The 25,344-nt window shown below is 31.7% G+C and overlaps 2 protein-coding genes across 3 annotated transcripts; one reads left to right on the plus strand and one right to left on the minus strand.

The window, feature by feature from the left end:
* Positions 1–2,296: 2,296 nt before the first annotated feature.
* Positions 2,297–2,815, minus strand: LOC129915393 (cytochrome c oxidase subunit 7A1, mitochondrial). The gene is made up of 3 exons (XM_055994909.1): positions 2,723–2,815; positions 2,553–2,618; positions 2,297–2,496 (listed from the first exon to the last, which is right to left on the minus strand). The coding sequence occupies exons 2-3, from the start codon at positions 2,595–2,597 to the stop codon at positions 2,353–2,355; spliced, it is 189 nt and encodes a 62-aa protein (XP_055850884.1). The 5' UTR covers positions 2,598–2,618; positions 2,723–2,815; the 3' UTR covers positions 2,297–2,352.
* A 7,756-nt stretch (positions 2,816–10,571) lies between these two features.
* On the plus strand, positions 10,572–23,641 carry LOC129915356 (ralBP1-associated Eps domain-containing protein 1). Of its 2 annotated transcripts, XM_055994858.1 has the most exons (8): positions 10,584–11,265; positions 11,329–11,715; positions 15,252–15,571; positions 15,635–16,368; positions 19,667–20,154; positions 20,222–20,284; positions 20,372–21,024; positions 23,314–23,637. In XM_055994858.1, the coding sequence occupies exons 1-7, from the start codon at positions 11,116–11,118 to the stop codon at positions 20,939–20,941; spliced, it is 2,712 nt and encodes a 903-aa protein (XP_055850833.1). In that variant the 5' UTR covers positions 10,584–11,115; the 3' UTR covers positions 20,942–21,024; positions 23,314–23,637. The 2 variants fall into 2 exon arrangements, with proteins under 2 accessions (XP_055850840.1, XP_055850833.1); XM_055994865.1 differs by lacking the exon at positions 20,222–20,284 and having other exon boundaries at positions 10,572–11,265; positions 23,314–23,641.
* The last annotated feature ends 1,703 nt before the right edge of the window (positions 23,642–25,344 follow it).

Below are 25,344 nucleotides of genomic sequence, written 5' to 3' on the forward strand. Positions count from 1 at the left end.
GATGCATTTGCTTGAAACTTGGTACAGATGATTTGTGCGTAATTAGCTAGACAAGTTTTTTTAATTCTTTTAATATCTCGCCTTTTTAACGCATATCTCCCATATAACTTTGTCCTCTAAAAATGCATGAGGAACATAATCATGCTCGAAACGTCGCATAGCAAATAAAATAACATCTTCTCATTTGACCTATAGCCCACAAAATAAATAAAATTTAATTAAAATATAAAGGTCACTAAAACTAACATCATAGAAATAGAACAATAGAAAATTGTTTAATAACACTGGTCGGCAACGAAAATAGAGCTGAACCAAACCATACTTTTCTAAAGGATTTGTATGTGCTGAGTCCGAATCCCAAATCAAAATTTCACTGGCACTTCACATTTATAAAATATTTGAACACTAGCAGGTAGCAGGTCAAAATCGCGTTTTCTTGGGACTTCTGTCGTCGAATTACATCACCATTAAATTTTTTATTGCAAAACTACTAATGCAATTTCAGAAAGCTATATTTTATAGTTTTAAATATGTTTATTCTTTTTTAAAAATTATTTTTTTCTAAAAGATATTTGAAATATAAATTTATGATAGGTATGTCAAAACCTTAGTGGTTAACGTAACTTATGTTTTTTGAAGCAGATTTGAAGTAAAATCCAGTTTCCGACTACTGATTTGGATAAAAAAAAAAGCAAAATAATACGGAAAAATATATATTTTAGACCAAATATCAAAAAGCATTTAATTCAAAAGTAGTTTTTGAGACTTTATAGCGAAAGAAGTGATGAGTAGAGCTCAAAAACTAGACGTATTGGAATAATCTGTAAACAGTTTTGAGTTAAGCACACTCAAGTTAATTAAAATTACCTTACAAAGTTCTTGCTCCCAACTTTTTTTGGTTTTTTGCCGACCAGTGTAATCATGAATTTTACTGAGCAGAACAATGTTACACATACACCACAGTGACCGCTTAAGATTAAATTTTAAAAATAGACACGAAAATTTCAAAACATCAGAATCAGTTGATTCTTGTTTACAATTTTCCGATGATGCGGAAAGATTATTTTTTGGTTTCGAAAACAATTTTTATAGTTGTTTTTTTTTTTCAAAATCACATGACGCTGAAAGAAAAAAATTTTTAATTTTGTAAATTTCGCACTTTCTTTTTAGGGTCTGCAAGAGTTTCATATTTTGTTATATCCAAATCAAAAACCTACCCAAGATACTAATCATTTTATGTTATAGCCCATAGATCTGCTAGAGAAAAACTAATGTTTTCGGAATTAGCAATCTCCGTTTAGTAAAAAATTATTAATACGGTCTAGACAATGTTTTAGTGTTAGAATATTTACTCTACATACATCCTATAACACTTAACATACATTCTCGAACAAGGTTAACCCGTTATCCTGTCTATATTCCACCAGAGTTAACCATGGATTAAACTAAGCTGTAGAATAAATATGCGTGGATATTGGATATTAATAATTTTTATTATAACCATGTTGATTTTCAATTATCTAAAAATAGTCTTAAAAAAATTACTAATTGCAATTTTTTCTTTTTTGTTATTTTCCACTATTTGAGGCGATTAAGACATGAGTCAGAAGTTGATGAATTTTTGAATCAAATTCAAGTTCGATAAAGTATACATAACTTGACATAACGTGTTGGTAGTCCCATCCGCTACCAAAATTTTTTTCGTTGGCACAAGTAAAAATAATATAATCTGAACGTTATATTTTATACAAGGGAAAGCTGTAAACTGTAAAGGGTTGCCAATAATTTTTTATAACACAAGTAAAAAAAACTGCACTTTAACTGACAACACTGCACATAAAAATCTGCAATTACTAATACCGAAGTATTTTCCAAGTATTTAAAAGTCTACAACATTTTTAAATCTTGTATTTGAGGAGTGACTTTTGAAAAGAAGATAAAAGCACTTTTTGGCATTTTTGAAAATCGAAAAAACTAAAACCCAAAAATTGTGATTTTTCATACGATTTTCAGTTTTCACCTTTTTTCAGTACCTAATTTCTGGGTTGTTTTGCTGTTTTAGTTTTAGCTGAGAACAGAGCTGCATACTTAGTATGAAAGAAGTGTAAAGTGATTTTATCCTCCTTTTAAAAGTCACTCCTCATTTACTAACTAGCAACCGAGTCTGGAACTTCATTACAAAATAACACCTAGAAAGAAAATAATTTTCATAAGATTCGCAATGATTGAATAATGTTGATTATCTGTACAAATGAAAAATATTCAGTTCTTCGGATTAAAATAAAAATAAATAAGATTAGTTCTTAAGCACTGTTCTTATTTAAGAGGAATCTTATTGAAAATATGTACATTTTAAGCTGACTTCTTCTTGAATCCCAAATCGTATGTCATTTTAACGATGTTGAGAAGACCCAATCCACAGAGAGCCACTGTCAAACCAAATAGAAATTTATCAGCTGGTCCTCCCTTAAGGAAAACTGGGACATCACTAGGAGCCTGAAAGAATATATTTTAACAAATATACAAAATTAATTTCAAATTAAAAGATTCACCTGGAATTTCTTGTAATTTTCGAGTAGTTTCTCAGGAAGTGCCATTTTTATGTATTTCCTCTTAGCCTGTAGTTGGACAAAAATGATTTATTTTAGCTTAAAATAATTAATTTATAAGTTTTCCACCAACTTATTTACATAATCGTTTTACAGAAAAAAAAAATACTTACAACAGAATATTATGAAAGATGCAGCTGCAATGGCTTTGATCTAACTGATCTAAAAATACCCATAGACAATTTGCACTTGCAAAAATAGATTCATGATTTTGAGCAGTTCAGTGTTTTGTGCGAATAACTCAACTTGAGTTAATGGTGATAAAGCACTTTTTTTTTTAATTAAAAAAATCTCTTTTTGTAACATGTTGTTTAATTAAAATTTTATACACCAAAGAAGGGCACATACTTTAATTTTTCTTCTAAGATGAACTTATAGAAATGAAAACCTTAAAATAATTAGTGGTTTTTTTTCAGGAAATTTTTTTTCTAAACATTTTCCTACAACTGCAGCAAGTTGAAAAAGCATTCGATGGAGTTCTTATTCACAGTTGTTTTCATTTAAGACAAATCATAGTTCTTTATCTTAAATTATATTAATAAATTATAATTTTATCTCGTCTTCTTTTTTACGAGAGTTATGTGCGCCAAAGTTATGAAAAATCGATGTTATGAAAAACCAGAGCTATGAATCAAAAAGCTATAAAACGCGGTTTTGTGGGTTGGCAACCATTGAGAGATGCACGGGGTGATTCAGGAGAAATAGTACCAAAAAAGCTAGAGGGTGTAGGTTGGGTCTATACAAGAAAAAAATCGTGCATGACGGGGGGATTATTCCCCAACGTGCGGGAGGTGCATTTTCCCAAAAAAATTGACTTAATTTAAAAAAAAAATTTTAAATCAATGGTTGCACACAATAACAATAACGAGATTTAAAGCTAAAAACTTTCCCCCTTATTTATAAACTTTGTATAACTTTATACAACTGTTTAGATTTGGAAAATGTGATCAAAAACCTTGTTTATTGTTGTCGTATAGCTGTCAAACTTATACAAAAGAGTAGATTGTCTTAACCGCGAATAATGTGATTATTATTTTTATTAAATAAAGCATATTTAAAACAATTTGAAAAAAGTTATGTAGTGTATAAGTAGACAAAAATCTAATAAATACGACTGTTTGTCTTTTATAGGTAATAAGGGTATTCACGATTCGATGCAAATAGTCTTGTATCGTTGTAAAAGTGTAACATTTTCTTAAACTAAAATAACCAAATATACAGACTTTGATTTGTTTCCATTTTAACACTTTTGCAATACCCTAACCATATTGCAAAAATAAAATAGGGGAGAGTGGGGCAGTTTTGAACACGGGGCACATTTGAACACTGCATATAAAATTTTAGTATATCAATCTTTTTTAGAAGTATTTCGATATTTGAACCCGTCAACACGATATCCATAAATGTCAACGAATTTCCATCGTTATCTCGGCTGACTTTCAGATTTATAGGTGGAAGGTGATATTTATAGTGGTTTTGCCTTATTTCAGTTTTTTAGTTGTAAGAGTTTAAAAAAAAATTGGTACGTGATTTCAAAACGCAATACAGTTTTTGTTAATGGTTAATGAATTTTAAACTAATTGACGGTGAATTTTTGAATGAATATATTAATGTTAAATATTTATTCAACATTTTATGTCGTTGACACAGTGGGGGCAGTTTTGAACAAGTATGGTGGGGCACTTTTGAACATGTTCAAAACCGCCCGAACAGTTTGTATCAGACATTTTAAGGACACTTGAATGTGTTTTATTTAATAAATCGTAATGTTCTTATAAAAAAATAATGAAACAAGCATTTGTGGGCAAAATTAACGAAAAAATGGGAATATGAACAACATAATTGAAGATTTAAAAAAATGCCTGAATTCTTCAAGTTCTGCTAGACTGTTCTCGATGAGAACTCGATTATATACCGCTTAAGCGTTATAGAAATTAAAGTCAAGCTACCTACACTACCTAAACTGATAACTATAGTTTAAATTTTAATGTTATTTTTTCTGAGTTTTTATTATTTTTTGGTTAATTGAATATGATATAATAATCAATTTGGAGTTTTTGTATGTTCTTATTAAAAAACTAATGAAAAGTTAAGTATTATTTATTCATTACAACGAAATTAATACTGATGTTCAAAACTGCCCCTTTCATGTTCAAAACTGCCCCATACATGGGGCACTTTTGAACATAAGATCTAATATTGGTTAAAAATTAAAATTAAATATAAATAATATGCTAAAATAACCAGATATAATTTAAAATCGAAGTTCAATATCACTGCTTCATATAAGTAAACTTAACAGATCAATAAATCGAATAAATATCTTTCTAGCAGTTGCGAAAGCAAAAAGTGTTCAAAACTGCCCCACTCTCCCCTACAATAGTGCAAAATTTGTCTTTTGTAATTGTAGTAGTAGAATAATCTTTTTTATTACCGACTTCCAAAAAGGAGGAGGTATTCATTTCGTCTGTATTTTTTTTTTTTTTTTTTTTATATTTGTTACCGCATAACTTTGGACTGAGTGAACCAATTTTGATAATTCTTTTTGCATTGGAAAGCTGGTGGCTGCAGTGTGGTCCCATTTCAATTTCGTTCAGTTACAGTCATAGAAAGAAACTATTAGAAAAACCACAAAACCCTGTTTTGATCCATGGAAGTCGGTTTTGTTGTTTGATAAAAATGATTATCATACCCATACAAATTATCGATAACTTGTATAGGAATTTTATCTCAGCTTAAATTTAGCGCGAACAGCGTACCAGGCTTTAGGCTTAACTACATACCTACACCACTTTTTGAAAAAGTACAAAAGTGAAAATTTTGAAACGCATTTTTGTATAATATTTCGGGCTGGAAAATTAAAAGAAATGATGCAGAAAGTATGGTCTAAAAATAATTTGTATACTCCTTTTCACAAAACAATTGCGCTAGCCAGAAAAAAAATATTTTCACTTTTGTACTTTTACAAAAAGTGGTGTATAAAGTTAAGCCTTTAGAATTTAATTAAATTTGGCGAATAACTATTTTTTGATAGAAAATAGTTACAAAATAGTTAAAAATGACTATCACAATAGGTAGTCACATGTTTTGTTTAAAAAGAATTATTCTTTTTAAACAAATAAAAGAATTATTCTTTTTAAACAAATAAAGTCTCTATGGAAAACCAGTGTCAAATCATACAATTTTTTCAGGATGTTGCTCCATATAAAAGTAAGAAATGGAATAATGAAAACATTTATTAATTGTTCAATTTTATTAACTAATTTTTCAGTGAAACAAAAATCCATTGACTTAATATATATGGACTGCTAGAAGCATATTCAGGTTGGTTCCACTTGTTTCTTCGCGATACTAGCGCCCTAAAAAAAAGCGGAGAATAAGTGCAACATTTTTGACGAAGTGCGAAAGGAACAAATATAGAAAAACAGAGAAAGCTTACTTTTTAACGACAGATGTCATTCACTAAAAGTTTCCTCTTTTCGCCGTCTAAGGTTGTACCGCTAGTAGAGCTAGAAAGATGTGGAATCATTTTTTTTCAATTTTTGTATGGAAAAGTCAAACGACTAGCAGTCCATATATAGTAGGTCAATGCAAAAATCAATTATGAACATCAGGGAGTGCATCCAAGCTGCCAAATTCCGCAAGCCCTTATTGAGGCATCTCAGAAAATATCTTTGGAACCATTATACTTTTTCGACATTGTATAAAAAACGATTCGAAATAAAAAACCATTTAATAAACATTTTTTTAATTTTAATGTTTTTTTTTTCTATATGATTTCGCCCCCCCCCCCCCCTCCCCCTCCCGTAAGCGGAGGGAGATATCGTCAGCACAACGCCAAAACCGCGAATCTGCATTTTTTGGAATTTTCACTTTAATGCGTCCTGTTGTTTGTTGTAGGTCCCTCTGTTCACTGCATCGATTCTAATCCTCCATCTGTTGCCTAGAAGTCTTAAGGCTTGGCCACACTGGAGGGTATGCGGTAGCGGTACGGGTAGCGGTGAGGGTACTTGTATGAAAAAAATTCCAAACTGACACATCAACGTTCAGGTGTGGAATTTTTTTAGTACAAATATCGTTACCGCTATACTGCACACCCTCCGGTGTGGCCAAGCCTTTAATGATCAATTTCCGTTGCACGAGTTTACATAAGATTGCATGAGTTTCGAAAACTTTGAAGCCGTTTTTCTCAAAACTACAAATTTGCACATTCGTGGTTTTGGCTTTGTGTCCACGATATATCACCCCTCCCCCTGTAAAATGCATTGTATATTAGGGTGTGTCACTTTTGCATGGCCGAAAAAAGTACTCTAATTTTGCAATGTAAAGCCTGAGCTACATCAAAACACAACGTCAAAAAAGTACAAAAAAGTAAACACGATGTTTTTTCTTCTTCCCCCTAGTAGCTTGTTTGTATATCTCCCTTTCATTTTAAAAAAGTATTCGATTCAAAAAGCTTGAACAAGACCAAGCTTTCAATTTTCACAAATTTTTAAAAACAAATACACTCAAACAATATTTTATATCCTTTCCGTAAGGTAGCTCTTCGATCACATAGTTCCTGGCATTTTGCGAAAAAAAGCTCTTTTGACAAACAATTGAAATTTCAAATACAGTCGATTCCCTATAAGTCGTACTTCTTTTAGGTCAAATTTTCCTCTAACTCAAATTTTTTTACCGTTTTTAATGAAACCGACTGCAGCAAAAAGATTAAATAGATTCCTCTTAGTCGAATTTCCCTCCAACTCGAACCAATTTTCGTGTCCTGTGGCGATTCGACTAAGATGGAGTTGACTGTACTTTTGTTTACTTTTTCAATTTTTTTTTATTTGAAATTTAAAACTTCAAAAACAAAAGAGCTTTTTTAATTACCTAATTTTTTTCCAATAGATGTCAGGTAAATATACAAGTGATTTTTATATTTTGAGCTTTTTTTTACTTTTTTGTACTTTTTTGACTTTGTGTTTTGATGTAGTTCAGGCTTAATAGTGGACAAAAGTTGTATTAGGGTCTATGGTTTAATAATATGTAAAAGAGTATTATAATATCGTTCGTCTTGGGCTCGCTCGAATCGGTTGAAGTTGTTAAGAAATAAAATGCACGACTGGGGTCGCACGTACTTGCTCTTGCAGTTTAAAACATTTTTATGTTAGTTTACTTGTATATTTTATGAACTGCCTCTATACATATAAATTTAAAGAAATTTTGTTGATGTTGAACCGAAATTTAGGAAAAAATTTTGTTAAATGAAAAAAAAGCAATTGCTTTGAATATTACGTTTGCAAATTTTAATCAAAAAAGTTAGAGCCGTTTTATTTGTATGGGAGGTACACTTTTTTGACTTTTTTGAGATAAACTAAAACTGCAATTTTATTGCAATTGCTTTGAATATTACGTTTGCAAAGTTTAATCAAAATCGTTACAGCAGTTTTTGAGTTATTTGGTTTGAATTGAAAAATTTGTATGGGTGGTACACTTTCTAAGTGAAATATAAGAAAACAAAAAAAAAACAACTTTCAGAATTCCATAAAAATCATCTGTACCAAATTTGAAGAAAATTCGTCCACCCGTTTAGGCTTTGGAAATGTGTACAGATGGACGCACAACCGCACAAACGCACAGACGGAAATGCGAGACCCACTTTTTCGGAGTTCTCCATCATCGTAATTTTGCATTTGATTAAAACCAATTTTTTTTCGACACGAAACCAATACTTTGCCCTATAACTATAGAGGTAGTAAAAAACAATTTTATATGAAAAAATGATTTTTTTTCTTTCGCTTATTATTTCGCAGCTTCTTTACAGTGTTCAGTTTCAACAAATATAAGCTTTAAAGTTTTTTATTAGAATTATCTTTCACGAGAAAGCCTACAAATATTTAATATATTTTTTTGTATCCAAACGGCGCAGTTAAAAAAAAACGTGTATTTCAAAAATCTCTAAAAATCCAAACTTCTTCCATTTCTTCCTATATTTTGAACAAGCCAAAGATATTAATAAAAACGAAAATTGTAAACGCAGCAATGAAACTTTTAAAAGCACTTGAAAATTTCATAGTTTAGCATTTTGACACACCCTATTGTATATACTCCCATAGCTCCTCCCTCCATGTGACTATTTAAATAGTCGCAAATAACTATTTTTTAATAGTAAGAACTGACTAATTTGGAAAATACTTCAATTGACTCTTAAAATAGTCACAAATAACTATTTTTAACTACCTATTTAAAATAGTTATCCCGATTTTAACTATGAAAATAGTTAAAAATTAATATTTTTTGTCTATGTGTGCATTTGGGTGTCCGTTATTTCCCAAAGTGATGTTTTCGGGGGTGACAACCCCCAGATCGAAAGTTTAGGGCATAAATACGGGGAATTTAGCAAAAACAAATTTTTTGGAGGTCATTAACCCGTGCCTCTAAGGTCATACTTTCCCCATACAAATTTGTATGGGAAATTTTTAACTCATACATAAAATTTTTTTCTCTCGAGTTAAATCATCTATTTTTAAAATGTTTGTTGATTCTGGTTGGAAAATAGTTCCTTTAAAAGATTACATTAAAAATTTCCCGTTAAAAATTTTTTTTATATTTTATTTCGGTTTTTGAAATTATTAGCTGTTTTCGTAGTTTTTGCTTTCACCTATCACATCATTTTAAATGCAGTTTTATTGGTTTTTAATTCTTTTCAAATATTGCATTCAAAAATTTGTGTATAAATCAAAAATTTTAATTTTTTTAAATTTCTATTTGAAATTTTTGCCGTTTTTGTATTAAATAAATATTATTAAATACTTTACCCTTTCTTGTTTGCAACTTTTTTGTTGTCATTTTTTAGGTGAATAATTTTTAAACAAAATTCAATAAAAACATTTTAAACATATCTTTTGTAGTTCGAGAAAAATAAATTTAAACGGCAAAAATTTCAAAAAAAAATTTCAAAAAATTTTAATTTTTTTTGCTAAATTCACCGTATTTAGGCCCTAAACTTTCGATCTGGGGGGTGTCACCCCCGAAAACATCACTTTGGGAAATAACGGACACCCTAGTGTGCATGTGCAGGCTTTATAAAAGAACTATAAATATGGCCAAATAATAAAAAATAATAATTTTAATCAAAATCGTTACAGTTAAAGAAGTAATTCTTCTATTTCCGTTATAAAACAGGTGCCGTTAGTTTTTGGCCAAAAAAGGCTCAATTTTCCCTCTAATAGAGACTTTTCACCAGTCGATTTTTGCCGTGCGGCGAAGCTTTTCGACTCGTGTGAACGTAAAGGCCCCAACCCATAGAATCCGTTACGTCAATCCATCCGTTGAAGTTTAAGGATGGGACAGAAACTGGTGACCCATAGAATACGTCGTACGACGGATTGCATTTTGACAGCTCACTTCAAATTCCGAGGTGTGTTCGATATTTTATCGCTGAATGTGCACTAAGTCAGCTATTACATGAAGCCTCAAGAGGCGCGCCTCTTTTGAAACACAATGAGTGCAAAAGAGAAAAAAGATGAAACAAAAAATTATCCGACCAGAGAGTCGTGGGTCGGAATTCTGAGACTCTTTTTTGACGTTTCTTTTTCCACTTTTCTTTTTTTTCAACATTCTCTTTCATTTCTTTTTGCTTCTTGGTGCAATACAACAACAACAAATTTTAAATCAAAAGAGAAATGTCAAATTTAAGTCCTGGACTCAAGAGGCATCGTGTAATAGTACGCGCCTCACAGAATGATTATCAAAAGAAAATTAGAAAAAAGAGTCAAGCCTCTTGAGGCTTCATGTAATAGCTGACTTTCATAAAAACATGCTCTTAGAAAACTCGCAATAAAAAAAATCAAACAAACTCTATTTTCTAAACAAACATACCTAAAAACCGTCAAAACCAAAAAAAAAACAACCAACACCAAATGCCATTTGAAAACAAACCTACCGATACACAAAAAAAATGCAACAGAGTACAGAGCAAATTTCGAAGAAAACTAAACACAAAACGGACTGCGCAAAATAAATTCGAATTCGAAGCCAAATGTCAAAAAATACGTGCACCACAAAAAAAAAAAATCGTTTTTAAAGAAGAAGTTCATTGATGAGAATTTTTTTCATTTGTAAAAAAAGTTTTCCTAAAAAAAAATAAATTCCTAAAAAACAACATAAATTCCCTTTAAAATATACTTAATATTTTACATTTATTAAATCATCCCTCCGAATTGTGGTCATAAATTTAAAAGACAAACGTTCTCCTTTCCTCAAAGCAAGTTGTTCTGGAAAAAAAGAAAAAAAAAATATAAATTTCCAATCAGGAGAGAACCCCTGCCTGCCTGCACACTTTAATTTGTTTCAGGACTTTCAGGTACACTCTACTCCGCCTCCGCCCCACAACAAATCTATTTTATCGCAAGCAGGAGTTTGAGAAGCAATAAAAAAAAAATTAGAAAAAAAAACTTGAAAAAGACGACAGAAAAATATAAGAAAATTTACAAAATTCTACTTGAAATACAACAACTAAACAATGGAAGCGGTGGCTTTGACCGAAACCGAGTCCCGGTATTTCGGGGACTTGTTCCTTTGCTGTGACATCGAAAAAACTGGCAAAATTCCAATGTTAAAAGCCACCGAACTTTACCGATCGGCAAATCTTTCCAATGACGTTATTCGTGAGGTAAGTTTTTGTCAAATTCTTGGGCGGTGGTATCTACTTAATCCCATTTGACTTATTCCACAGATAACATCATTATCAGGAATCCCACAAACAGCTTTGCACATTTCCCGATCACAGTTTTATTCTTGTTTGAAATTAATTGCCGCCTATCAGGCTTCAATGCCACTTCGAACCGAATTGATTTCTTCTTCGGTGAATTTGCCACTGCCGAGATTCAGTTGGAAGTTGGAATCATCTTCGCCGATTGCTTCGACAATGACGCGAGCCGATGCATTGCAAACGAATGGAATGGCAATGGGAAGTGTGTCTAGTAGCAAGGGAGTTGCAGTTCCTCGTCGAGGATCATGGTTTGATACTACAAGTACACAGTTGGTTGATGCGACAAATTCAGATGTCCCGAGTACTGATTCAGAGGTGGAACATAATGAATCGAGTAGTGGCAGGGAACCGGTAAGTTAGAGTGACTTTTTCGTATTTTTTCTTCACATTTTTCTTATCTTAGTTTTGAGTTGCAACATTATTATTAATCTGCTTACGCAGGCTTTTAGATGAAAGTAAATATATTCATGCTACTGAATTACGTCAGCAGTGTCTTTCTTATCTTGTTCTTTGCAGATCCATCTCGTGTGTGTCCATATTCGTTTTCTTGTGTTTTACTTTTATTTGTTGTAGATATTTTTTTAGAATTACACATAAAAGTGCTTATCACGCAAAGAAGATATTTTTTTTGTAAGTTGATAACTTTTTGTGCAGAATCATTATTGGAAATGCATAAAGCGCATTACCTTGCATTTGTTTTTGTCCAGATTAAAATAATTGAATCCTTTTTGAAAGCTGTGCCGAAGTTGTCTTATGATTGGGGTTGCAGCTACATAAATTAGATTATAACCAGTCTGGGTTCAATCATTTCATTTTTTTTCATTTGTTTTACTTGCTAAAGTTATAGGCCTCCATCGACGAGACTGCAAATTCTATCAAAGAAGGAGTTAAACACCTCATTGTGAAGAGCAAAGAAAAAAAATTTCGTCAATTGGTTGAGAACACAACCTCCATGAAACGAAAACAAACGTTGGACCCAAATATGAATGTATGCACACACGTTTGACGTTGCAAACATTTAGTACATTATTTATTGAGACAGAATTCCAAATAAAACAGAATACAAGTAGGCATAGGCTACTAACATTATCTGGATTTTAAAGATGTTACATCGGAAGACAACAAGCAAAAAAGAAGTATTCAAGGCTTCACGCATGGAGCTTGCCCGTTGAATAACTGTCTGAAATTATGTGTGCCGTTCCATGAGCACATACATATGTAGTGGTATTATTTCTTGTTGATTTTGAGTTCTGGAGTAGATGGCACCTTCCTGCTGCACGTTGAGCCTTTGCGATATTGAACGAAATTGGTAGTTATATCTGCAAATAGTTAGTTGGGGTGTAACCCATTCACATTCTGTTCTTAAGTTCAATGACATTTCAAGTCATGACCCACGGGTTATAATGCAACTTTTTTTTTTATTTCTTTCTAAGTGCCTTCAACTGTGATACTTCAAACTGTGATACTAACTTACCTTGAACATAACTGTTCAAGGTTAGTTAGTATCATCCAGGTCCTGATGGTGTATCATCTACTACATGTTTAAAAAAATTTTTGAAACTATTATTCGTGAATCCTTATGGTTTTATGTTAAATCATTAATTTTTCATATCCAGCATGGTTTTAATAACGGTCGGGTCAGCTGCTTTTCTATTAGAATTGGCTGAAAACTGTATTGAATTTTTCAAAAGTAAAAAAAAGGAGATGGTGCATTTAATGATTTCATTAAAGCCTTTGACAAGCTCTAATATCAAATTCTGTGGAAATTAGCTGTAGCGAATGCATTGTAAAATAGATTAAATCTGATATATTTTATTAATCTTACTCTACTATTTAACGGTTGCGAATCATATAAGTTAAAAATCAATTCTGGAATTCCACAGGGTAGTCATTTAGTCCCCAACTTTTTTATTTTATTTATGAATGACCTGAGATATGCCTCATTAACGCGGTTGATGAGGTTATTTTCAAATCTTATTCAAATATTCTTGATTGCGAAGAATTACAATGTGACCTTAATTCGTTATTTAAGGGTATATCTATCTATGTATATCTCGTGAAAATGATTTTTCTGTACTTGGTGTTACTCGCGAATTCGAATTCCCTCAACATATTAACTCCATTATTAACAAACCCAAACAATTTTACCACCCTTTCTTAATAAAGCAGCAGAGTAGGAGTGTTGAAACGGAATAGACTGCAAAAAAATCACTTCAACTATTAATTCTTCAGGAATTTTTGATATTATCGGTCGCTTGCATTAATAAACAGTTGTCAACTCAAAGATTAAAATATGAGTAAACGTGCTTGCGGTTGTAGTTCTACGAAACCTGTTTTTCAGTTTTGTTTTGTTGAGTAAATTGTGCTGTGTTGAACGTTAAGCAAAAAATGTGAGGGCAGTAGAGAATTTGATGCAAACACGAGTTTTTTTTTCAACCTCAGCCAACAAGGCTATCCAACCAGCATTGTCATGGTACTCAGATCAATAAAAAATTCAATAAATATACTTAAGAACATACAAAATATCGAATACAATTTTATAAACGATATTTCTTTGGATGTCCAATCTATGACAATTTTTACTTATTGGGTATGCATTCTTCAAATCAAAGTGTAATGATGAATTTCTCAAATCATATTCTCCAGGTTTAAAGAGTTCGGCTATGCAACCAGCATTATGTGATTTGAGCCTTGATAACGAAACTAGGAAAAGTGTTCCATAATTGAGGCAATGAGAACAATAGTGCTGTAAGCCATAAAATTCAGTTTTGAGCTCCGAAAGATTTAAAAAAAGTGTTTTTTAAAACAACACTTTTTTAGTGCCATCTAGTTTTGAGTGTAGATGTAACTGCATAAATCTATTTTTTGTATTAAAAACGACGCCACTATTGTTCCATATTTCAATTTTCATCATTTTTAAATACATAAGAGATGAATTTTTTCATGACAATGATACTCTTGGGGGCTTTGTCAATTCCTTGCAAGAGGCGTAACCCTGGATAAAATCTTTTTTTTTATGTGGTGGTGGCTGGCATCATAGTCCATCTCAGAGTCATCATAGTCCATCTCAATAACTATTGCGTCACGGGCTACAGTAATACATACATATATATTTTAAAAATATCCAGAAACATGTGTCACATGTGTAACCTCTACACCTTTCTTTAAAATCTATTTGGCTGTAATTTATACAATGAGCATTTCTTCAAATGCAGTATTATTCGCATATCTGAGTGGGTGTTCCCTAAAGTCATTAAATACTAAGGAACGGAATCCAGAAAAAAAAAATATTTAAAATGATAGGAGATATTTTAATAACCGAAAAAAATTACATATCATCATTTAAAGCTATCTCTTATGCCTACAGATTAACTGTTTTAAAATAAAGAGAAACTTCTCTTAAGAATAGTTTTCTTAAAACAAGAGAATCAAGAGTAAACATTTGTTTAATTATGATGTCTCAATTAAACTCAAGGTATACATAAATACTCTCTGCACTGTTATGTGGTATTTAAAAATTGCGCATGCTTTTAAGATTCGATTTATTGAATAAATTAATGAAATTGACGCCTGGGAAAGTTGGTATTCTTAGCGATGAATTTTGTCAGTATCTCGAAATCCTTTCGTTATTGACGTAAGTTCTTACTAGTCAAAGAAAATTCCCAAGTTTTTGACTAAAAACTTTTGCTTCTTTGAACATGCATAATAGAAACTTTAATGAAGTAAGTAATTTATAGTGAATTAACTAATTTTATTACTTCCAACAGCTTAAGCTATAAAAAAGTAAAAGTATAGGATCTAATCATTGCATTTAAAACCGAACTCTTCAAAATGAAAAATGATTTATCTTTTCAAAATCTAATATTTTGTATTAATTTTTTTTTCAGCACCGTCATCGAGGAGGTGGCGCCGCTGGAGGCGGATCTCCTGAAGCCTGGAGCACAAACAGTGACAGTCCAACTCCGACCAACAGTGTTGCTGAGCGTCCATGGGCAAAAGAATCTCTTTGGCAAGGATTACTTGGCGATGAACATCGCCAACTTCTCGGTACTGAAGAAGAATCCTCTGATCGTCATAGTTCAGACGATGACAATGAAGGCGATCCATTCTACTATCAAATAACACCCGAACAAAGGGAATACTATCAAAAACAATTCAAGGCTGTGCAACATGATCCGAATGGACTACTTTCTGGTCACATTGCAAGGTAATACTAAAAAAAATGATTTCAATCTGGTGAACGAGAATGATTAATTTTCATAATACTTAGGGTGTTCTTTGAGAAATCTCAAATTCCTGTCAAAGAACTGCGTCACATTTGGCAACTATGCGATGTTACTCGAGATGGTGCACTCAGTTTGGCTGAATTTACTGCAGCAATGCATTTGGTAGTACTACGTCGCCATAATCTACCATTGCCAGCTGTCCTACCAGCATGTCTGCATCCGAATATGCTTGTTCAAGCAAATCAATCGCAAACAACAATTGCCGATCCTCCAGAGGCTGATCTTTTACATCTAAATGACGACGACGAAGATGACAATACAGACAATACTATAAAACAAGTAGTAGCTCCAACTGCTGCAACTTCTACAATTGATCCTGATCTTAAACGTGTTCCATCGCGTTCGGAGAAGAATCCTATGAATATAAGCACCCTATCGACTTCTTCGCAAGCTAGTACAGGCTGCTCGAAACAACCTAGCGCTGCCGTTGTTGCTGCTGCTCAGCAAGTAGCATCAATGAGTCCACCACCGCCAGTGAGAAATCGTAGTAGCATATCGAATTCACCTAGTGTTGCTGAACCAACAACAACACCACCACCATTGGCAGCTAATTTGTGGAAAGTCTCACTCGATGAATGGACAAAGTATATGGATTCACCCGTATCGGATAGTCCCGGTCCGAAACCAGTCAATTTTGATATGAAACGAACTGCGCAGGCAGTTGTTTCAGATCCACAAATTCTTCATCCTGTTCCATTGCGTGTTACACCAGTTGCTGGTAAGTTGAATGAAAAAATATGTCCAATACTAAAAATTGTTTATTTTATTATTATAAATGAGCCAACACGCGTAACAGAATATACAAGTACTTGCATTGACCACATTTTTTTCGTTTTAAAGTCAACAAACAATTTAAATTTGGTGGTAGTGTTCTTGACCTTAATATTACTGATCATAAATCTATAATTTTATATTATGAGTTAGTTATACTTTAGAAACACAAAACAAAAGAGCATTATACAACCGATTCCACAAAGGTAATATAAAAGAAGAATGGAAAGATATTGACAGCATTTTAGGGAAAACAAGAATACCTAACGTATTGAAACTATTGTAGTTAATGATGTTCCTCTAACAGATTTAAACTGTATTTCGAACAAATTTAATAAAAAACAGAAATATCAAATACTTTAAAGCCATCCATCAGTTCCGATGGTAACTTTAACTGTTTTATTCGAAATCGCCAGGATGCTGACTACGTACAGTCTAATAGCTTTGCTTTTAGCCCCTTCTTTTGAAACCTACAAAACTATTATGTCTCTGAAAAACCAAAACTCTTGCACTTCAGATGGAGTATCTTTTACTGCCCATAATCTCGTATAGGCCCTAACAACAAAATTATCGATTTTGATTTTTTTTGCATATTTGTAGTTAGGGCATTGTTTTATTCTCATGATGATTTTATTCTCATTTATTTTTTTAGCCTAATTTTTTAAATAAGTCAGAAAATCCCAAATATTTTTTTTAATTTTTTTGATTTTTATATGCAAATTGCGGTATTGGATTTAGTGTTTCCCTCTATAACTCAAAAATATGAAACATGTAGTTGTGGCCTTTACAAGATTATGGGCAGAGTAGCTTACTTAAAAAAAAATTGCGTTTTATGTCTCTGATGTTTTAAGTTACACATTTAACTTAAATGTTGAACAAAGTTGTTTTCCAGTTCAGTTAAAGTGTGCGGAAGTTATTCCCCTCTTATAGAAAAAATATGCTTAACTACCGACCTATCTTTATTCTTTCCCTATTTTTTAAAAAAATATTTGAAAAATTAATGATAAAAAGAATTACTTCTTACCTAGATAAAAACAAATTGTTTAGCAAAAAGCAATTTCCTCAGGTAAATCAACTGAAGATGTCATTCTTAGACTATGCAGTCAACTTTATTGCAGCTTAAATAAAAATAAATCTAAAATGGCTATTTTCATCGATATGATTCGACCATCGATATGGTCGACCATGAGTTATTATTAAATAAGTTTTATAATGCAGGATTTGGAGGAGTGATTTTTCAATGGTTAAAATCATACTTGAATGAAGAAATTCAAAAAGTTGTTGTTAACGGTACACATAGTAAAGCCTGATTTTTAAAAAGTAGAGTACCTCAGGGACCTGTACTCGGCCCTTTGTTTTTCCTTGTGTATATAAACTCAATTTTTGCCTTTCGACGGCATTTGCAGATGATATGTCATTTACCTACCACTCAACTTGGGAACTAAAATGCGTCTTGCTAATTGAAGAGGACTTTGAAGTACTAAGAACTTGGTTTTTTAAACATAAGTGAAGAAAAACTGAGTTTATGAAAAAAAAAATTGATCGTCGTGTTTGAAATTATAATTTATTTCTTCATGCTCTAAGTTTTAGGCGATTCACGTTTCCAATGCACGATTGTGATAAACCTAATTTCCAACATAAATATTCTTGTTTCAAAATTGATTCAGTGAATAGTTTCAAATATTTGGGTGTTGCAATTGATTCTAACCTTAATAATTTTAAAGACCATAGTAACAACATCAAAAATCATATGGTGCTAATAACGAGAAAAATATATCTTTTAAAACCATTCTGCTGTAGAAAGGTTATTATTTCAATTTATTATGGTCTTGCTCATTCTAAACTACAATACGGGTTATCTAGCTGGGTTGTTTCTATGGAAATGTACTTTCAAAACCTTTATTGATTGCTCAAAAACATCTTGTTCGAATTTCTACTTATGAAAAATCTTTATGTTTATAAAGTGCTAAAAGAATTTTTCAAGCAAAGTGGTAATATTCCTAGTAGGAACTCGCAGTTATACAATCTTAGAATAAATAACATGCATCTTGTAACTGAACCTACTGTCCACAAAACTCATTTCTCTAACTTTTTTACTGCCACAGCATCAAAACCGTTTAATAAATTTCCTCTGGTTATCAGAAAAACTCAAAACTTAATCCTTTTCTTAAGAAAATTTAAAGGCTGGCTTTTCACAATTGACTTAATTTCTATTGAAATCTATTGTTGAAAATTTTGAAAGAAGTACTTATGTACTTTTTTGCTTCTTTTTTTGAATTGCTTAAATTATTGAATTATTGTTTATTATTATTATCATATTACTGATTGTCACCCCACAACAGTTTCCTTTTATTGGATTCAAATCACAAATGTATCATTCAACACTAACTTCAAGTTAAGGGGTTTGGCCACCCGGGAAGACCGAAAAATTCACTTTTTTGTTTTTAATTAATAAATCCAAAGCTATAGGCCGGAATTTCAAGGATTTCAAGAATAATATGGTAAAATTTTGTTTGAAAATATTGATAAATGGCGCCGTTATAATGGTCGCCAGAAAGGGCCTACACACAAAATGCGCGGTCCCATCTGGTACTCGGTTATGGTACATCTAAACAAAACAAAAAAAATACAAAATCAAGTTGTTTTTAAGTAGTGTGACTACAATGTAGCGTAGACGATTTCTTTTTTGGACCTTTAGAAAAATTATGGTTAGCCGTCAAACGTTATTTTTCATTTTATACCAACATTTTTGAATCTAAAACATTAAAAACAAAACTAATTCGGCTATCAAAAATATCCTACGCTACATTGTAGATATTATATTCAAGAATATTCAGTTAAAGTTTGAAAGCAATCAGATGAGTAGTTTCCGAGATCACGTAGGTACCAGGTAAAAAAAAATGTAGTTTCGAGATAATCGCAAAAGAAAGTAAGTCAACCGACCGTAATGGGTCAATCTTCTTTTCGAAAAATGCCCATAACTTGGCCAATTTTGAATGTTTCGATACGCAAAAGGTCATAATTTGTTCATTACAATTAAGGGGATTGTTAAAAATAAATTAAAAAAAAAAAATTTCACGGTGGCCAGAACCCTTAGAGAATGATAGCTATTATTTATTCCTTTTAACACTTTCTTGCGATTGTATAATAAAGTTTAAATTTTAAATGGAAAAAGAACTAATACAATTATTGTTTTCTAATATTCTTATAATTCTAATAACCCCATTGACTTGAATCTTTATTAGGTGCCGAAGTAGTTCCAGTAAATGCTGATGATGAAGTTGCATTGCGATTATCGCGAAAGTCCGAAAATCTAGTCTACGATACCAGTTCGGGTATTTTACGTGACAACAACGACGCCAGTCCTAAACAACTACAGTCAACTCAGCAACCACCATCTTCGCAGGTTCCACCCTTGCCAGCTGCAATGACATCATCACATCATCGTGACTCATTGCAAAATAACGATTTGCGAGCCATTCAACGTCCACAAGCGAAAAAACTACCAGTCAAAAATATTGGAGCAATACCTCCGCCTCCACAGCGTGAGCCAAGTATTGGCTCAAATAATGCAATTGGTTCTGAATCAACAGTTGCTACAGTCGATGGAGGTAATAATTTGTCTAAAAAAGATCCACCACCATTGCCTCCACCGAGACCACATCGTCATGGACGTAGTAGCAGTTTGGATTTAAATAAATTTAAATTGGGTGGACCTTCATCGCAACCTGAGGTTAGTTGAAATTATTATTTTTTTTATCAAATCAATGTCGTGGATAGTTATTGTATTAATTTTATAGATCACTGCTCAGGCAAGTTTTGATCTCCAGACGACTGGATTTGCCGATTTCGCTCACTTTCCAGTATGTTTTTTTTCTTTATTTCTTTCATTTTTCTTTAAATTTTTTTGCCATAATTTTGAAATAATTAATATATTATTTCTTATTTAGGCCACAAATGAACAATTAACTTCAGATGCAGAACAACATTCTGGTAGTGTAACTCTACCAACAACAAGTTCCCAACCACCACGATACAATGCAATCTCAGGCTTGCAATCGACGCAGCGAGTTAGTGCTTTTGAAGTCTATCGCAAGCCCAATACGCCACGAAACTCACAATCACCAGATTTTAGTCAACACAATATAACACCACTGCCACCGCCTTCACTTGCTGCAGTTTCTAATACAAGTGTTGTTGATTCCGATTCGTTGCGACATGTTTCTTTTAAACATGACAACAAGAATATGCCCGATGTGTTGCGGCATTTACGGGAACAGAATTCACTTCTCTTGCGAATATGCAGTGATCTCAGTGATGAACTATTGGGTGTGACACGTCGCAAAGAAGAAATGAGAATTAGAGTTGAAACTAATAATAGTAATGCTGTTGCTGTTGCTAATGCAGCAGCAGCAGCAGCATCGGCAAATGTTGTAACATCGTCAACGGCTTCGATTGCACCAGTTACAGCTAATATAACTGGTGGATCTGGCAGCAGTGGAGTACATTCGAATGTTTAAGTTTGATCTGGAGGAGGCAAGCAAAGCCAACTTTTCCTGTGATGGTTTCTTCATTGATATGCTAGAAAGCAACATTATGTCAGGTAATTGTTTTTATTTTTTTTTGAACCAAATCAATTTAAATTAAATAAGACGGATAAATTACAAGGAAAGATAAAGAAAGGATATGAAAATACTCTTTTTTTTTTTTATTTTTTGTGATTGGTCAATATGTATCAATATCGCTCATTAACATTGACAGACTGACACAATTCAACAACTATTATTCCCAAATAGATAGATGAGAACAATCGATTTCAAATATAAAGAGTCAAAGTTCCTTCTTATCAATCGAATAGTCTTTTTATCATAAGTTCGTTCTATCGTTATCTAAAATATAGAAGGATTTCTTCGTTATACAAAAGGATTGTGTTTTTTTGGGTGTTAAATAACATAACAATAAAATGGAATCTAAAATAAAGTATTTTCGATCGCTGCTTGATCTCATATTGTTATCTTATGAGTACCCAAAGAACATCTAGATCAATAACCAACATGGTATAAGACAATACGTTGTCAAGTTTTAGTTGAAAGTCATGTACAAGTCTTTAATTTACTTGCTTAGTGGTGATTTTACAATCCATTTTCGATTAAACATTTGTCTCCAGCAAAACTATTTAGTTTGCACTAGGGCATCCTACGTTCAATGAGGTTTTTATCTATTTGCAAGATCTACCTGAGTTGTTTTCGTCTGAATATCCCCAATCAGTGATGGGTTGTTCCGTTCCACATTGTCCAATGGAGAATAAGAAATCACGTAGAATTTAATGCTTCAAAAACAAAATGCTGCTTACTATCATTTAAGCAGAACCTGCCACTATCCAAAGAGTGGTACTTGTATCGAGGAAACCGAAAAGCTTTCCATTCTCGGTATGAGAATTACAAACCACCTCCTGTAGAATTAACACATATTTGACACCGCTTAATCCGATGCGAAATGTTTAGGTTTCCTCCGAAGATTCAAAAAATGTTTCTCCGTATCTGATATAGCAAAAAAAATAATAGGTAAAACTAGAGTTTTTATAAAGCAGATTTATAAAAATAAGAAGAATGGTAACATTATGATTTAACTTACCGTTAGGTTAATTCACTTTAAGAAATCATAGAACTTACCCCGATTTATGCCACGTGATCTTATATAACAATTTTTTTTTAATGTAGGTACATTCCATATTTATTAAAAACAAAAAGAGGTGTATGCGGGTGACAGAAAATATAAATTGTAACCTTAAGCTCAAAATTATTAAAAATGATGATGGCCATAAAGTTATTCGTTGTGGGCCGCATGCGGCCCGCGAGTTTGACATGCATGGTCTAGACTCTAGAGTGTCACATCCTTCCTTAGTAAGAACAATAATAGAATAAAGAAGCCTGGTAGTTTTCCGGCAATGAAATTCACAAATAACGCACTTGGGAAAAGCTAACTGGTGGAAAAGCTTTGGGCTGATTGCCTGAATGTCTTCAAGCTTAAAACAACACCTCATTCATATATTAAGATAATTCGCGAAAGAATAAAGGTATTTTTGCAGCAAAAGAGAAACATAATAATAATATTTTACACAACAGAAAACACAACAGTTGAAATTCTTTTAAGGGTTTAAGATTAGGAATTAGTGACAAATTAGTAAAAATTTCCATTGGTCATAATCGTGTGGCAACCTACTGTAAGTCTAGATTTTTCCTAATCTCGCTCCGCATCACTTTAACTCCATTAGGATTTAGTTTAAGATCAAAAGCGCTTGTAGGGCAAAGAAAAAAAAAACAACCAGGTACCACTACTCATACAGTTCGTCTTGTTTGTATTTATCAATGTTGTTTAAATTCTTCTTTCATTGATTTTAAATTTTTCTAAAAAAAAGAGCAGTCTCCGAAAGAGACTGCTGCAAAAAAATTCTAGAAATTTCCCTACTGAAAATTACTTTGAGAGAGTTAGCTAATTTTAGCAATGAATGAGTTCAGGAATGGCTAAAAAACTCATGCGCACTCTTAATAATTCCGCATCCACTGACAATTTCGAAACTCATTTATTCTACCCCTGCAAGAGATTCTCTCTTCAGCAAGCGACTAACTAACAAAAACTTCTTTCTCTGTTTAAATTTCCAATGTGGACCTATGTATGTGTTTAAATTGAACATAATGAATATATACCTAACTTATGCATGGTCAAACATAATTAAGTGTGTTTTTTTGTAAACCTTAGTATAGAGTATAAAAAATGGGTTTAGATTTTACATTATGTCAATAAGTTCAACCATATTATACAATGTATAATATGTATAATATACATGTTTCATTTTATTCTTTAAATTACTTTTTCTCTCACAAAACTATAGGAAAATCATTCATTCCTAACGAACGACATTTTATGTTTCCCCCGAAGGCAGCTCGATCAGAAAGTATTCATTTTGTATGTCCTTATTATGCTTGGAAAGCATTATTCACCACTTATATTCCTAAATACAACTACAAATATTAATTTAAACATTTTTTTTTATTTCATAATGTATAAAAATATAAATATTTTAAAATATTATATAAATATATATATCATTTTATTATTTTTAATTTTTTGTTCTCTGGCGATAAAATCGCATTTATTTTTATTCGAATTTAATATTTTATAATTTGTATTATTTAACTAAATATTATGTAATTTTGTCTTAAACCATTTTTAAGAAATATGACAAAAGTTTAATTTTTTTTTTGTTTTTGTATCTTTTAAGAAATAAAAACAAATAATATATATATGTAAAACAAGTGATAAATTAATATTAATTATATTGAGTATATATAAATTAATTTAAAAAAAATAGATTGATTAACATAAAAGAAAGAAAACAGTTATAATAATATATATTTAATGGAGAAATAAAAATAAAAATTTTATTTTTAAAAATATATTATTTGCCATCATTAATTATTATTATTATTAAAAAATATTGTTGCTTTATGTCAAATTTAAGTACATTATGTATTTGTATGAAAAAATAAAGAAAAAAAAAAATACTTATAAATTTATCGTAGGTTCATAATGTATAATGAAGAATATTCACGACTTGCACAAAAGTCTTAAAACAAAAAAAAAATCATTTGCCAAATTTTTAATCAATTTAAGGTTATTTTGTTGTTGCTTTTTTTCATTTAATTTTTCATTCTAAATTTTTTTCTAAAAAAAAAATAAATAAAAATAATTGCAACACAAATATAAAATATACAACGATCGGTAGTGTTTAATGAACCTTTCTGTAAATATCTACCAAGTTGTTATTTTGTATACTCTTCATAAATTAAGTAGTTTTGTTGCAAATAATATAATAAATCACATGATATATTTTTATATGAATTAATGAACAAAGAGGCGAATCGCACTTAAAACAAAATTTAATTAGCAAGAAAACAAGTTAAACTATGCAATTCTCGATTTCATTTATTCTGATATAAATTTTTCTACTAACCAATATCTTAGACCTGGAAAAAAATGCAACATTAATCTAGGTTTTAATGCAAGCAAGAATTTTATCACAAAAATTATTTTTCCATAAAACTTTAATTTGTATGACTGGCGACTGAACCTTTTGTAACAAAAATAAAAAAAAACTTGAATTTCAGCTTAGCTCTTATTTGATGTAGCTTGTAACCCACTTCTTATGCGGTAATCTAATGAAATTTCTAATTTCATCTACCTATGACATCGCATTTAATTGCTTTTTCCAACCAATTCGATCTTTGGTCTCTAATTTTTCACCTTAAAGTCGTTAGAAATCACCTTCGGAGATTAGGTTAAAAAATACCTTTGGATTGGGGATCGATCACCTTCGGAGTTGAGGTCTTGTTTCTTTTACTCTCTGGTATGGTGTTGAAGATTAAGGTTAACCATGCCAAGAGGTTTATCATCCACTTACGTGAGAGTCTTCGTGTCTTGTTCTTAGCGATGGGGCATTATTCCTCAATGAATGGCAAGCGTTATCCTCCGTTCACACAAAACGCATGATGTTATAGGAGAAGTTCAAACGATTAATTCATATTTATGTGGACGCGCATAGAAAACGGTTGCCTATTTTGTGAATCAGGCAAGTGGAAGTTATTTCTTCAATTTTAAAACCAACGAATTCGATCGTGTCATTAAGTATTGGGTGCGTCCCTTTTTTTTTAAATCACAGCTTAGTGCTTTTGCCACCTTCCACATTCGATGTGAGCCACATTCGATGTGAGCCACATTCGATGTGAGCAAATAGCCACATTGAAGCTATGTTACGTTTCGCCAAGATTGAGGTGCTTAAATTTAAGGAAAATGACAGAGCATGAGTTCCTATATTTAGAATTTTGTATTGTGTGTATTCAGCCTACTCGCATTAATTAGAGAA

The sequence above is a fragment of the Episyrphus balteatus genome, chromosome 1 (genome assembly GCF_945859705.1).
Source record: "Episyrphus balteatus chromosome 1, idEpiBalt1.1, whole genome shotgun sequence".
Classification (NCBI taxonomy): Eukaryota; Metazoa; Arthropoda; class Insecta; order Diptera; family Syrphidae; genus Episyrphus; species Episyrphus balteatus.

Coding starts and splice junctions, on each gene's coding strand:
- LOC129915393 (XM_055994909.1), bottom strand. CDS start 2,597: ATGGCACTTCCTGAGAAACTACTCGAAAATTACAAGAAATTCCAG. Junction 2,497..2,552: donor AAAATTACAAGAAATTCCAG/GTGAATCTTTTA, acceptor ATATTCTTTCAG/GCTCCTAGTGATGTCCCAGT.
- LOC129915356 (XM_055994858.1), top strand. CDS start 11,116: ATGGAAGCGGTGGCTTTGACCGAAACCGAGTCCCGGTATTTCGGGGAC. Junction 11,716..15,251: donor CGAGTAGTGGCAGGGAACCG/GTAAGTTAGAGT, acceptor TTTTTTTTTCAG/CACCGTCATCGAGGAGGTGG. Junction 16,369..19,666: donor GCGTGTTACACCAGTTGCTG/GTAAGTTGAATG, acceptor AATCTTTATTAG/GTGCCGAAGTAGTTCCAGTA.